The 14,816-nt window shown below is 46.4% G+C and overlaps 1 protein-coding gene across 5 annotated transcripts in view; it reads left to right on the top strand.

Moving 5' to 3' along the window:
* The first annotated feature begins 9,214 nt into the window (after nt 1–9,214).
* Nucleotides 9,215–14,816, top strand: part of LRP4 (LDL receptor related protein 4) — a 107,188-nt gene continuing 101,586 nt past the window's right edge. For all 5 annotated transcript variants that reach the window (XM_074997614.1, XM_074997612.1, XM_074997613.1 and 2 more), the window contains exon 1: nt 9,215–9,428. In XM_074997614.1, coding sequence (XP_074853715.1) covers nt 9,368–9,428 — 61 coding nt within the window. In that variant the 5' untranslated portion in view covers nt 9,215–9,367. The remainder of the gene's footprint in view (nt 9,429–14,816) is intronic.

Raw genomic sequence — 14,816 nt, 5'->3', positions numbered from 1 at the left:
AAGTACTGTATATTTTAAATAATAACAATCAGACGTTTTAATATTAACCCACTAGTGATCTCATGTTTGCATGTAATGAAGTCCCAACTTTGCATTGCCTTGTATGAACAGAACATACTGGACGCAGGTATAAGTGGGTGTGAGGGTGGTTTGATATGTGGGGTGAGTGGCTGATCTCAGAGTACTGTGGAGACATAGCGGGAGTGTGCAGTTGTATAACTTACCTTCATTCATGCCTTCATGCAACTCCAATTTAGCGCAGGCAAGAAGCAGTTAGTTGGTTCCGATCTTCCCTCAACCACTTTTGTCAAGAGCTAAGGTGACAAATGGGAGAGATATGAAAAGGCATCTCTGAGACAACTATCTGATAGGGAGGCAGAAGCTTCACATGCTACATTTCTATCAGACATACCCAAAGGTTCCGTGTTTTACACGGTGTTAATCCTTTCTTGTGTACCATGCCAAAAAAATAAAAGGACTGATACTTCTCCAAGAAAGCAAACACCCCTCTCTTTCTGTCTACATTTTTACATGTCCCTAATCACCGAGTGGCTGAGCTCTTGCTAATAAGGGAAATAGCTCTATCTTACACAGCAGATTTGTGGGGCTGAGAGAGTGACATGTTTGTGTCGTTCACATACCTTTCCTTCCCTTGTGGATTGATGGAGCAACCATTTTCCTCTGAGACCCAATTCATATGCATTTTGGGAATAGGGAACGCTTTCTCAACAGGCATAAGTGCACCCTGCATCAGGTGCTTGCTTAGGGTATGACAACCCATCTTCTCCATGCAATGTGATAGGAATTCTACCAGTTAGCTTTTCAGACTACCACTGTGACCAACATTTACAAACTAATTCAGTAGGCTGAAATTCAAGAGACTTCCAGGTGCTCATCTCCTGAGAAAAATCAAACCACTTTTCTAGGTGCTCGATACTGGAGTTCGAAGACCAACTTTATTGCCATACATTTGAATGCATAAGTCTGAAAGTTTAGGCACAGTTGGGCTACAGTTACACTACAGCAATCTGTCAACAGAAGTCACTGTTGGAAGAGATTTCTCAACAGCACTTCTGTCAACAGAATGTGGCCACATGCAAAGGCCAATCGGAAGAGCTCCTCGCTCTGTTGACAGAGTGGCGGGACTTCCTGTCCGCGCTCTCAACAAAACAGGCACCAGGAAGCACAGAATACAGGGCTGCCCATCGTTCTTTATATGTCCTGTCTGTTTAAAGAAAGCCCCCCCAGCATGTCCACACAGCTTTTTGGCCAACAGAATCTATAGATAGCAGCATTATGCCTCATGGCTGAGAGGCAAAATGCTGCCAGTGAAACTGCTGAATTTTGTCAACAAACTGACGACAAAATGCATTTTGTGTATGGACATTCCACCAGTTTTGTCAACAAAACTCACCAGTGTAATCATAGCCTTGGTTATCCATTCCTAAACCTAAGTTCCCAGGGTATCACTGCTACCACTTAAAGAGACACCACTTCCTTATTCACTCTTCTCTTTTTGCCAGGGTCAAGTCAGTCACTTCTGTTGTTCCTGAGGCTAGACTTCAGGCTGCATTTGCAACTTTGAAGAACCTGAGTAATCATCACTTCACTGCAGGGACGAGTCTAATCAGCCATACTAGAGGGTTACATGTAGATTATTTTTCACAAATAATTTAAGGGAACAAGTGCTAGAAGGAGAAGAGAACCAGCCTGGGAAAGAAAACTTGGCGACAAATAAAAAAAGCCTGTGAAGAATTTTTTTATTTTAACATTCAATCTGTTCCACTTCTTTGTGGTGACCATAGGGTGAATGGGCTGGTGGGCTTGCCAAAGCCCCATATTTCCATACAGCAACAGATGGATAAGTTCACATTAATTCTAGCATTTTGGTTATTAAGCTGCAAAGCTCTGTCTGTAAGATTTATTATATCTCAGACTGTGAATAAATACACTTAATACATGTTTGGAATTGCAGCTCTGCACTGTAAAATTTAGTGATGGCTAAAAGTAGTACACAGGAAAGTAGTAGAGTTTAACTCACATCCAAAAGCACATCTGGGTAAAATTAAAAAAAAAATGGTTAGAAAACTTCAGGGAAAGCAATCAAGAGAAAGGCAAATCCACTGTATAAAATATTCACATGAAGATGTCAGAGTCTTATAAATTTCACATACTCCTGGAGGAGTGGAACTAGAACCTTGCCTCTTTAGCTCCAAAAGCCTAGGCCACTCAAATACGATCTGCTTGGATTACCAGATATGTCGTAGGCAAAGGAGTGAAATGCGTGTTGTAGTAATGCAATAATTATAAATAATACTGATAACAAAAGTAATGCAAGAAATTTTGCATTTTGACTGTCTAAGAGCCAGATCACTTTCTTGACCCATCTGCCCTATGTGGAACAACTTTTTTCTTTCCTCATAGACTCATAAACCTCTCAGTTAATCAGTGCCCCACCCACTGAGGAACTGCTCATGACAAGTCACAATATAAGATTTCCTAATAGCCTATCTAATTAGCTACATATATAGGACATATTTATTACCATTCCAGGAAAGGTTTGTACACATATTCCAGAGTGAGACCTGTAAAAATATTTTGCCAGATAAAACAACAACAAAAAATACCTACTTCATCTCTTCTTTCCCTCTTCTTACCAAGATTTCTCTGTAAAGTTCTTACTTATTTGACAATGTTTTCCATGGTGCTCTCATTTCTCTGGCAGCGGCCTAACCTTGTTATGGTTCTGTCCTTTCTTTCCAAGCCCTGGAGATTACCCTCTTAAGCTGTGTCTACGCTGCAAAGTTTTGCCAACAGAAGAGGCCTTTTGTTGACAAAACTAGGGAGTGTCCACACTACAAATGTGTTCTGTCTAGAGAATCTGTCAACAGAATGCAACCTTTTTCCAGGCAGAGTTCTGTCTTGAAAGTTTGAGGCATAGTGCCTCTGTAGACAGATTCTGTCAACAGAAAAATAGTGTAGATGCTCCGAGGGCATGGGGTGTCTCTGTCGACAGAGAGGGCTTCTGGTTCACCAGGCAGCCCTGTTTGCAGAGCTTCCAGTTGGTTGTTCTGTCGACAGACGTCTGGGAAGTCTGGCCGCTCTCTGTAGACGGAGGGTGTCAACAGAGGGAGCCTTTATATGCTGGGTCTACACAGAGCCGCTCTCCTGCCAGCTCCGTGCTAATGAGCAGCCTCGTAATTGCAAATGGCTGCTCATTAGCATGGCCCCATGGGCTCATTAGCATAGCCACAAGAGATCTCGCTCTTGGCAGAGTGGGGGTGCCAGCAGTAAAGAGGCTGTCTGGACATGGCCCTGCCAGCAAAAAGCCCCCCTGTCACTAGCCACTTATGCCTGTATGTATTTCCTAAAAGGATTTGGTTTCATGCACAGGAAAATGCTTTCACCTCAAGCTTTAGGAAACTATTATACAGCCAGATGCATATCGCCATCAGGAAGTTCTACGTCCCATCTACGTACTTTTATGATTCTTAGCATCTTAGCGCCTTGCAAACTTTTGTGGACCTGTAACAGAGAGGGAGCCATGCTGGTCTATATACTATCAAAACAAAAAAGCAGTCAAGTAGCACTTTCAAGACTAACACAATAATTTATTAGGTGAGCTTTCATGGGATAGACCCACTTCTTCAGACCATAGCCATAGCAGAACAGACTCAATATTTAAGGCGTAGAGAACCAAAAACAGTAATCAAGGTTGATAAATCAGAAAAAAATGATCAAAGTGAGCAAATCAGAGAGCAAAGGGGTGCAGGGGGAAGTCAAGAATTAGATTAAGCCAAGTATGCAAAAGAGCCCCTATAGTATCCCAGAAAATTTGAATCCCAGTTCAAACCACGTGTTAATGTGTCGAATTTGAATATGAAAGAGAGTTCAGCAGGTTCTCTTTCCAAAGCAGAGTGAAAATTCTTCTTCAATAAGACGCAAACTCTTAAGTCATTAACAGAATGGCCCATTCCATTAAAATGTAGACTAACTGGTTTGTGGATCAGGAATGTTTTGATGTATGTATGTGTAGGGAATGTGGCAGAAGGAATGCAGTGCTGCTGAAGGCTGGGAGGAATGAGTCTCCCAGAGGTCATCTGCATAAGAATGCAAAAGGTGTGCATGTGTGATACCTTTTCAGGCAAAGCCTAATGGGTAGCAAGTAAGCCATGAGATTTGGTCTATTGTAAAAATGTAGTTGTAAAATCACAATTTAAGCTGACACTTAATGCGGGAGTTGTGAGATCTCACCAATGCTCTGGGTTGTTGTGGGGGACAGGGCAGTCGCCTTAGCTGTGTAAGACATTGATTACACAGGGCTCCCTGGTTTAAAGCATTGTGAGAGAAAGGAGAGGGGTATTGGTTGAGCCAGCTTGCTGAGTGCCTTGGCCCTGCCTATGCCTTGGCCATATAGCTATAAGCCTGGCTTGACTAAGCCTCCCCACCTGTTAAAAGATAGAGCTGGATACTAGGGTGTTTGTGAAACCCCACACTAGAGATACTGAGAGCTGAAATCACAGAGTGGCAGCTGAGGCCACACAGAGCTGAAATCACTGGGTTCTGCCTTAGGGCAGTCCCAAGCAGTGGGGTTAGGACCGGCAGACAACAGCAGGACTAGCGGGCGGCCGGTAGGAGCGGCGGTAGATGACGGCAGGCGGCTGGTAGGAGCGGCGGCAATGGTAGATGACGGCGGGCGGCTGGTAGGAGCAGCGATAGACGACGGCGGGCGGCCGGTAGGAGCGGCGGCGGCGGCGGTAGACGACAGCAACTGGCGGGCGGCCGGTAGGAGCGGCGGCGGCGGTAGACAACAGCGACCAGCAGGCGGCTGGTAGGAGTGGCGGCAGACGACAGCGACTGGCAGACGGCTGGTGACAGCAAGGGGAGGCTACAGACAAGTGGACAGCTAGTATTGCCCTGGTGATGTATCTGTGGGCTTTGAGTTTGGGACTGCACCGCAGAGGGTACACCCTGTAACTGTGTGTGTGTGTGTGGAAAAGGGCCAAGAGCCCCAGCAAGAGACTGGGTTCTACTGCATATGGGGATGGTATCTGGGTAAAAGGGGTTTTGTCTCTTCTGTGCTGAGATATGCTGCATCTGTCGCTGTAACCTTGGGGTAGGTTACGGTCATTAAACAAGCCATTTCTATCTCAGACTCTGTGCTTGCAAGCGGGGGGGGAGAACCGCCTTACAGGCACCCAGCACGGGGGTGAAATTGTCCCAGGCCACTGGGTGGGGGCTCGAGCCGGTTGGTTGTATCCTTGATAGGAAAACCCCACAAGAGTTGAACCCGGCCCTTCTGGCAGGCATCTGGCGTTAACAGAAGGGTTACATATGTACATATGGATGTAGAGGCTCTGTACACTAATATTCCACACACAGATGGATTACAAGCAACCAGGAATACCATCCCTGATGTCACCACAGCCAATCTGGTGTCTGACCTCTGTAACTTTGTTCTCACCCACAATTATTTCTGATTTAGGGACAATTTATACCTCCAGATTAGTGGAACTGCTATGGGCAGCCGCATGGCCCCACAACATGCTAATACATTTATGGCTGACCTGGAACAACGATTCCTCAGCTTTCGTCCCCTATTACTCCTCCTCTACTTAAGATACATTGATGACATCTTTATGATTTGGACCCATGGTATAGAGACTCTAGAAGAATTCCACAGAGACTTTAACAATCTACACCCCACCATCAACTTATGCCTCGATTACTCCACGCAAGAGATACATTTCCTGGACACTACAGTACAAATCAACGATGGCCTGATCAGTACCACACTGTACCGGAAACCCACTGATCACTATACTTACCTACACCCTTCTAGCTTCCATCCTGCACACATAACTAGATCCATTGTTTACAGTCAAGCCCTTAGGTACAGTCGCATTTGCTCTGATCCAACTGACAGAGGCCAAAAACTACAAGATCACTACCAAATATTCATAAACTTGAATTACCCACCAGGAGAAATAAAAAAACAAATCGACAGGACCAGACGAATACCCAGAGACCAGCTACTCCAAAATCAGCCCAAAAAAGCCAAGAACAGAACACCACTGGTCATCACCTACAGCCCCCAACTCAAACCACTGCAATGAATTATTAGAGACTTACAACCTATCCTTAATCAGGATGCCACACTCCAGAAGGCCCTAGGTGACAGGCCTGTTCTCTCCTACAGACAACCACCCAACCTTATGAGGATTCTAACCAGTAGCCACAGTCTATACCACAGGAATACCAGTCCTGGGACTTTCCCTTGCAACAAAGCCCACTGCCAGCTTTGCCCACATATCTATTCTGGTGATACCATCACTGGACCTAACTAGGTTATTCACAGAATCACAGGCACATTCTCATGTTCCTCAACTAACATTATATATGCCATCATGTGCCAACAATGCCCACATGCTTTGTATATTGAACAGACTTCAAACTCTCTCAGACAAAGAGTTAATGGGCACAAGACAGACATAAAAACACTCCCGATCCACAAACCTGCCAGCCAGCATTTTAATGGAGTGGGCCATTCTGTTAATGACTTAAAAGTCTGCGTCTTACTGAAGAGGAATTTTCACAACAGTCTGGAAAGAGAGGCTGCTGAATTCTCTTTTATATTCAAATTTGACACATCAACACGTGGTTTGAACTGGGATATGAATTTTCTGGGACACTATAGGGGCTCTTTTGCATACTTGGCTTAATCTAATTCTTGACTCCCCCCCCACCCCCTGATTTGCTCACCTTGATCATTTTTTTTCTGATTTGTCAACTTTGATTATTATTTTTGGTTCTCTGTGCCTTAAATATTGAGTCTGTTCTGGTATGGCTATGTTCTGAAGAAGTGGGTCTGTCCCACAAAAGCTCATCACCTAATAAATTATTGTGTTAGTCTTGAAAGTGCTACTTGACTGCTTTTTTGTTTTGTGGACCTGATCATGGAAGTCAATAGAGCTATGTTGATTTGCGAGCTGAGGCTCTCATCCTATAGATCCTTCAGGGAAGCCAAACATAAATAAGCTTTAGGTCAGTTCTGTCATGAAGTGACCAGAATTTAATTCAGTCTTTCAGGTGAAGTTGTACTAGACCCACACAGAGGGAATGTATACCCTCACTGCTCAGGGCTGTGTTGCTTTTACGAATATAGGCAAAACTTGCATTGGACCATGTAGTAGCCACACCATATTTAAAACTTGTCTGACTTGCTGCTTACTGTGTCTCTCAGCCACTCCTGCACCTTAGTTTTCTCCTCCCTGTTGGAGATCTTATTTAGATTAAGTCTTTTAAGATGTATTAGCTTACCTTGAGCAGGATTAGTATGTTTTTTTCTTTTCTTACCAATTTTCTAGTATTCTTTCTCCTCACTGTTTCCCCCACCTCCCCCAGTTCTTTCTAATTTAGCATAATTGGCACATTTCATGGTTATGCTGGTTACTTACCGTGGCAGATCACTAGGTCTTGATCCTTAGAAGAGTTGAGCATCTGCAGCTCCCACTAAATTGATATTAACAATGCTGAAGATGTTAAATAAGACCATTCAAACTGTTGATCCAGTGATACTAATTTGACACATCTCTCACCCCAGCCTGCAGCTCAGACCCTTTGTTTGGGGTCTCTTATTAAGTTATCCATTTGCATTAATGCCTTAAAGCCAACTGAGATTGATTTTTGAACTAAAGTTTCTTGTATTGTCAATCCCATGTGTTTAAAAACCCTGAGTCAGGCACCCAAACCATGAGATTTGATTGAACACTGAGTTTTCTTCTTCTATATTTTGGGTCTTTAGTGGGCATTTGGACCGTTTTTAAGAATTTCTCCACAACTGTGAAGGCTAGAAAGATATTTATTTTAATGAATCTCAGATTCTCACTTCTCTAGGATTTGGTGCTCTAAGAAAAACACTGAATATCATTAGGATTACCATATAAAAAAGAGGACAGCCCTGAGAAGGAGTGTATCTTTATCTATTAACTCATGTTGTGTTAATTTGTATTAATGTGTATACAGAATATATTAATACAACAAGAGTTGGTAAATAATGATACAGATACACTCCTTGTCAGGGGTGTCCTCTTTTTTGAAAGGTCAAATATGGAAACCCTAAATCTTATTAGATTCACAATAGAATAAGAAGATTTGGCAACACAGAGTTTCTTGAAACACAGTATCAGATATTTCCCATGAGGACATTGGAGCACCCACTGGGTAATGGGTCTGTGAAAGGAATGTATGGGAAAGGGATGGAGAGGAATATTCATCCTACAGATGGCACAACATTTGGTGAGATGCACTGCGGGACACAGGGAGAAGTGGCATGATTTTGCAAGATAACCCAGATAAGGGTAGTATAAGTGCACAAATCTCAAAGCATATGGGATATTGCTGTGATAGTAAGATGGGGCTCTGAGGGATGGAGAGACAAGGCAACACACTCATAAACTAGAGATGCTCTGTGGAAGAGCTGCAAAGACTGCACCATAGAGAGAGCTCAGTGCTCTGGAGGATGGGAGGTGCCCTGAGAGATGCACTGTTGGAGGACTAAAGGGAAGCAGTCAGGGGGTTGCTGGGGACTGGAGATACTCCAGAAGGCTAGGGAAAATGAGGATTAAGGCATGGGGTTTAGCAGGGTAGACCTGGGAGCTTTCCTGCAAGGATAAGGGTGGATGGGGACTGCCCCAGGCCAGGGACTGGGCTCTACCACCCGCTGGGGTGTGTGCTGAGGAGGTGCGGCGGAGGCTAAGGCCTGCTGCTGTGGCGCGGGTCACAGGCAGCCTGGGAGCAGGGGAACTGCCTTTTGGGCGGATACGAGGCGATGGTAGCGATGCGGGGCTGCCCGCCCTAGGAGGGTAATGGGGACACCGGGGCCCGCCTCGGAGGGAGGCTGGTGCGGCGCCAGCGCCATTTCCCGGGTGACTGGACGGCGCCTGGAGACCGGCTCTTTGGGGGCTGCCAGGTCCGCCGCAGCCCGGGGACTCGGCAAGTTGATGAAGTTGCCCAGTGCCGCAGCTGTGGGGCTTTGGTCTGGGAGAGCGCGGGCAGGGGCTGCCCCGGCAGGGCTCCGCCTCTGAGGGCAGGGCCTGGGCCAGGGGCGGGCTGAGCTGGGAGCCCCCAGCCCTGGACTCCCTCGGCTGCGGTCGCGCTGGAGGAAGCTGCACGAGCGAACGCAGTCGGGAGCGAGACTCTAAGCCAGCCCAGTTCCAGTGCCTGGTCCCAGCAGAGCGCGGCCGGCCGGGGCTGCAGCTAGCGCCCAGCCCGCAGGAGGAGCCGCGGCTGCTGCGGAGCGACCCGGAGAACTTTCTGTGCCCCCGAGGCCGGCGTGGGGCTGGAGCTGCGGCGGGGGGGCGCCGGCATGAGGCGGCTCAGGGGCTCCCTCCTGCCGCTGTTGCTAGGAGCCCTGCTCTGCGCCCGAGGTAAGCGCTTGCTTGGGGATCGCCTCTTCCCCACCCCCCTCGTGCGCGCGAGGCCCCTGGCGGAGGGCAGCAGCGGTCGGTCCTCCAGCGCAGTCCGGGCGCGGGACTCCCCCTGCGGGGCGGCGCAGGTGCTGGATTCCAGTGCCCAGCTTCTCGGGCCGGGATGGGCTGTATACCGCCCGGGCGTAGCAGCTGCTCCGTCCCCCGGTGGCTGGAGCCCCGAGCACATGTGCAGACTCTGGAGCCCCTTTCCCTCCGAGCCGCGTGCCGAGTTCAAGGGCAGCCCCTCGCTAGAGCGCTGCAGGTACCCCGCACCTGCCCGCCTGCCCCGGGCGGCGGGGAGCGCGAGCGGTGGATTTCAGAGGCGCTGGAGGTGGCTGAGAGTTTGCCTGACTCTGGCGCGGGGGCATCCGACGGGCTTGGATACCTGGGAAACCTCGTCGCCTTTTCCCCAAATGGGCTTTGTCTGCTGTGTCCTCGCCCCATCCCCCGCCCGCCTGCCCCAGAGACAACGGGCTGGTGACAGTCTGCAGGGAGCCCTAGGGCTCCTGAAGCCCACTGGGCCACTTTCCGAGTAGATAATGTTGCAGCCGTGGAGCCAGGCGCTTCACAAAACCACAGGCAAGGAGCCCCGCTCCCTTGATCACGGCTTTCCAAAGGCCCCCCTCCCTTCGGTGGCACATGCAGCTTCCTTCCTCCTCTCTCTGAAGTTTGGTCTCTAATGGATTTAGCCCTTTGTTTTTGTCGCGCCTTCTGTTTCCTCCATTCTGTGTGTTTTGAGTGACTGTGTGACATACAGGGTGAGTTCTGAACTGGAAGGTTGTATGTTTGCCGGTTATTTCCAGCTTCTCCTGCATGTTGGGACAGCAGCCCTTCCTGAGCAGGAATGCAGCTGCTCATCCTCTTACACGGCCCCTTAAAGGTACAGTCGTGCTTTGGCGAAACTTCTCCTAACTAACCCACTCTGCTCTTGAAGGAATTAAGGTATTTCCCCCGCAAACATGCCTTCTTGGAAACACCGAGATAGAATGTCAGTATAGGGGAACTGCCAAACTAGTGAATGCAAAACTGTGTGTAATGCCACCCTCTGTAGTTAGAGATTGTGGAGCAGCTTGAGAATTAGCCATGAGAATTGTGTCCACCTAATTACTCTGTTTAAATCCAGTCTAGCGAACAGGACAAAATTCTCATGAGTACTTCCTACCCTGTACAAAGATGTATTTAAAGAAAGCAACTGAGGTAGCACTAGTGGTGGTGAGGAAAGGGCCTCTGAGTATCTTTCAGTGCTCTTTACAAGGGAAATGTAAATGTTATGAGCTGGAGATTATGGTAGCCAGAAAGCATCTTACCTTATTTCTTTTCCTCTACTCTTTTGGCTGCTACCAAGCATTTTTCTCAGATGATGCGTTGGAAGTTGTAAGGAATCATTGCAGTCATTCTGCATGCATTGTCTCTGGGGTTCAATCATTTTTAGTTTACTTTTCAGGCAGTTTTAGTTTTTAGTTTTCCCTTTCTATCAAGAACAGTAGTTGAAAACTATTTGAAGAAGATGCTAAAATGGTTTGAAGGTGCTAGGTAAACAGGGTTGCAGCTTTATACCTCAGAGAATCTGGTATTAGTCACCAGAGACGACAGACGTTCCTTTGGAATTGCCCTACAGGTGTTCAACTGGAATCCACCTGGAGTGGAGAAAATCTTAACCGTACAGATTTACATAGGTAAAAAGCTGAATGGAATTTTATTTTGTCCATTACCAAGGTGCTCCTGGTTAATGTGTATTGGTTGTTAATGGCTCTGTAGGGGGATGTTTCACCATAAAGTTCAAGTCGGTTGCTTTTTTTGCTCTCTCTGTGCTAGTATGTTGATGCCCATGGGAAGTTTTATGGGGCAGTTTGTAGCTGCACAAAATAGTATCTGATACTGAGGTTCCATGCCAGTGTTCATTCCTGGGTTTCCATATGTTGATGAATGCTGGCATTTATGATGGATTGTGCCAGGTGGAGTTATGAAGAGTTGTATCCTCTTTACCACATGAACATAGACCATATTTGTTTCAATAAGGAAATACTTCCCAAATATTTTCCCTCTTTATGGGGTAGGTGTGAGGAAAGGTGCAGATGCTTACTTCTCAAAGGTCTGTCCTGCAGTCTCTTTCCAGCATTGCATCTGAGCAGTATCTGGGTGAAAGGCTTAAGTTTCAATCCTTTTATTTACAAAGCAACCACCCCGAGGTGCTCAGGGTGCCACACAGTTAAAAGTACAACAGCAATTAAAACAGCACATTTACTGCAGCGTCTCAGCACAGGGACAGGAAGAGGGGCTCTTATCCAAACAGTAAGCATGTCAGATTGAACTCTGACCTGTTATTAATGGAGAGTGGCTAAGGAATCTTGGAAGGTTTTGCACCAAATAAGTGTGTATGGATATGTTTGACTCAGGTGAAGAGAGGAGAGGCATAAGGAGAGATGCTTGCTAGTTTATATCATACGTTGATACTATTGTTGGAGAAGGAAGGATCTGATGAAGCAATAGTGTATTTGAGAATCTTTCTGAGTGTTGTGTCTGTAGGTTTATCTTTGCCAGTAGAATAATATCTTCATTTAAAAGTTTTACTTCACAAACCCACTCACTGATCACATTTTGAGTTCCAAATTAAAATGAAACTTTCCATTAGATGAAGCGAGGTTTGAACACAGAACTTGGAGTCAGGATCCCTAGTTTCTGGTGCTGGCTCTACTATTGACTTGTGTGATCCTGGATACATAACTGAAACTAACTGCTTTACCTGCCTACCTCACTTGCAGGGTGTGCTGAGTGTACACAGGGATACTGTTGGCTTCATTACTTGGCACTGGAAGTTGTGAGGCAACCTCCCTGAGGCAAGGATATCTGTAAAGGCTGATGTGGTTTGTAAAGGCTGCTTCTTTATTGTCAGAGTAATGAAAAATGTTGCAGGTACAATGAAATAATTCTCCCCCAGCTTTTTCCAAATGAAGATTAGGTGCTGCACAAAGAACAGGGGTCTATTTTTATGTACTTCTGACAGCAACAAAACTTCCTAATGGTAGCAAAGAAACTTACATTTTCATGGTGAAGTGAATATGGTTGGACAGTTAATACAGGAGACCACAGTTTGTTTACATTAAACAAACATTTTGATTTAGTTTTGTGCCTTCACTAACATTTTCTTCAGTGGAGACTTCGCCTTTCCCTAGTTTCATACCATGGGAATTAGGGTGTATACTCTAACAATATTAAAAGTACTTTAAAGACACTAAGTATTTTCATCTTAAAATGGGAATTGGCAGGCCAATTTAGGCCCCAAACTAGATTCTATAAAAAGAAGGCTTTACAAAACCTTAAGGGTGATAAGTGTTTCCATACAATTTCTTGGATATTTGAAAAGAGAAGCATTCAAAAGCTCAAACCTGAGAAGTAGTACTTTAAAATATCCATGAAACGGGAATACTGACTGATTGTATGGGGAAATCAGTGAACCTGACTATACTGAAACTACAGGAAGTAATTAAATTACAGAAAACAGATAATTTGTTTCTTCAGTTTCCTGTCATCTTTACTTTAGCTATTGCATGTAGTAGGTAAAACATTTTCAGACAGGTGTGTGTGTTTTAAATTTATAGTCTCCCTTTAAGGTGTTTTGTCTTTGCCTGGTTTTAGAATATAGCAAGAGTTTTGGCATGTAGTGTGTGAGTGAGCAAGCTTTTTACATCAGTCACCTTTTTTTATCCTTACAATTAACAGGCCCCCCCCAGCCTGTATAATGTGATCCAAAGCGATGGAAATTTTGTTTATGTTCGTATAAAAAAAAAAAACCTTTTGGCATGTGTAAGAAAAGGGGTAAGCAGAATGTAAAAATGTCATTAACTGGTATATAAATTTGAATGCACATACCTAAAAACAGTACCATATTTCAACATTTTAATGAGATGGATGAGCCTGAGATCCAGCAGCCGATAGTGCTGTGCTCCCCTTTGGAAATTTCACCACCTTACCACACTTTGCACACCCCGATGTAAAAAACCAACTGCATCAATTGTCATTCTGTGTTTAGTGTATGTTTGTATTTCATGGGGACCTTTGCGATATACAGTAATAGCAGCTGCCATCTATGACTTTAAAGTGCCTGACAGGCTCTTAGAATTGGGTTTGGTGGGGTGTATGGGGTGTCCAGGGAGGGGTAGCATCTCTGGTGTGGGGACTTGTCGTGTCTCTTCGGGGCAGTTCGTGCACCTTTGGTCCGCACCTGGCACCCAGCTCTCACCTGTGGCTCCAAGATGCTGTAGCATGCAGTGGCCACACCCCAATAAACCTCTTCGACACGCGGGCTGAACCAGGTGAGGGTAGCTGGCAGGTCTGAAACCTGCGGTGAGATAGGGAATTGCCTATCCCAGCATGCACAGTTGGCCCTGCCGGACTGGGCGGATGAGATCAACAGCAAGATCCAACAACAAGGAAGGCGGTTCTGCAACGGTCTGTGGAGAGTGAAGGACATGACAAGGCACCAAAGGCTACGTCTACACGTGAAGCCTACATCGAAATAGGCTATTTCAATGAATAACGTCTACACGTCCTCCAGGGCTGACAACGTCGATGTTCAACTTTGATGTTGCGTGGCACCACATCGAAATAGGCGCTGCGAGGGAACGTCTACATGCCAAAGTAGCACACATCGAAATAAGGGTGCCAGGCACAGCTGCAGACAGGGTCACAGGGCGGACTCAACAGCAAGCCGCTCCCTTAAAGGGCCCCTCCCAGACACAGTTGCACTAAACAACACAAGGTACACAGAGCTGACAACTGGTTGCAGACCCTGTGCCTGCAGCATGGATTCCCAGCTGCCGCAGCAGCAGCCAGAAGCCCTGGGCTAAGGGCTGCTGCCCACGGTGACCATAGAGCCCCGCAGGGGCTGGAGAGAGAGCGTCTCTCAACCCCTCAGCTGATGGTCGCCATGGCGGACCCTGCTATTTCGAAGTTGCGGGACGCGCAACGACTACACGGTCCCTACTTCGACGTTGAACGTCGAAGTAGGGTGCTATTCCTATCCCCTCATGGGGTTAGCGACTTCGACGTCTCGCCGCCTAACGTCGAAGTTAACTTCGAAATAGCGCCCGGCGCGTGTAGCTGTGACGGGCGCTATTTCGAAGTTAGTGCCGCTACTTCGAAGTAGCATGCACGTGTAGACACGGCTAAAGAGAGCATGGCCATCCACTGCAGCCTAGGAAGTCCCAGCCGTGATGACTTTTCGTACCACTGGAACCAGGCTTCTGAGGTCAAGAGAGTGGAACTGCCCCTGTTCAGTGGCTTTTCCACTTCAAACATTTCTCCCGCACAGGTTCTTCTTTGGTTCTCTGTCACAGCTGGTATGTT

The sequence above is a fragment of the Carettochelys insculpta genome, chromosome 6 (genome assembly GCF_033958435.1).
Source record: "Carettochelys insculpta isolate YL-2023 chromosome 6, ASM3395843v1, whole genome shotgun sequence".
In the NCBI taxonomy this organism is placed as follows: Eukaryota; Metazoa; Chordata; order Testudines; family Carettochelyidae; genus Carettochelys; species Carettochelys insculpta.
This window is presented reverse-complemented; position numbering and strand designations above follow the sequence as displayed.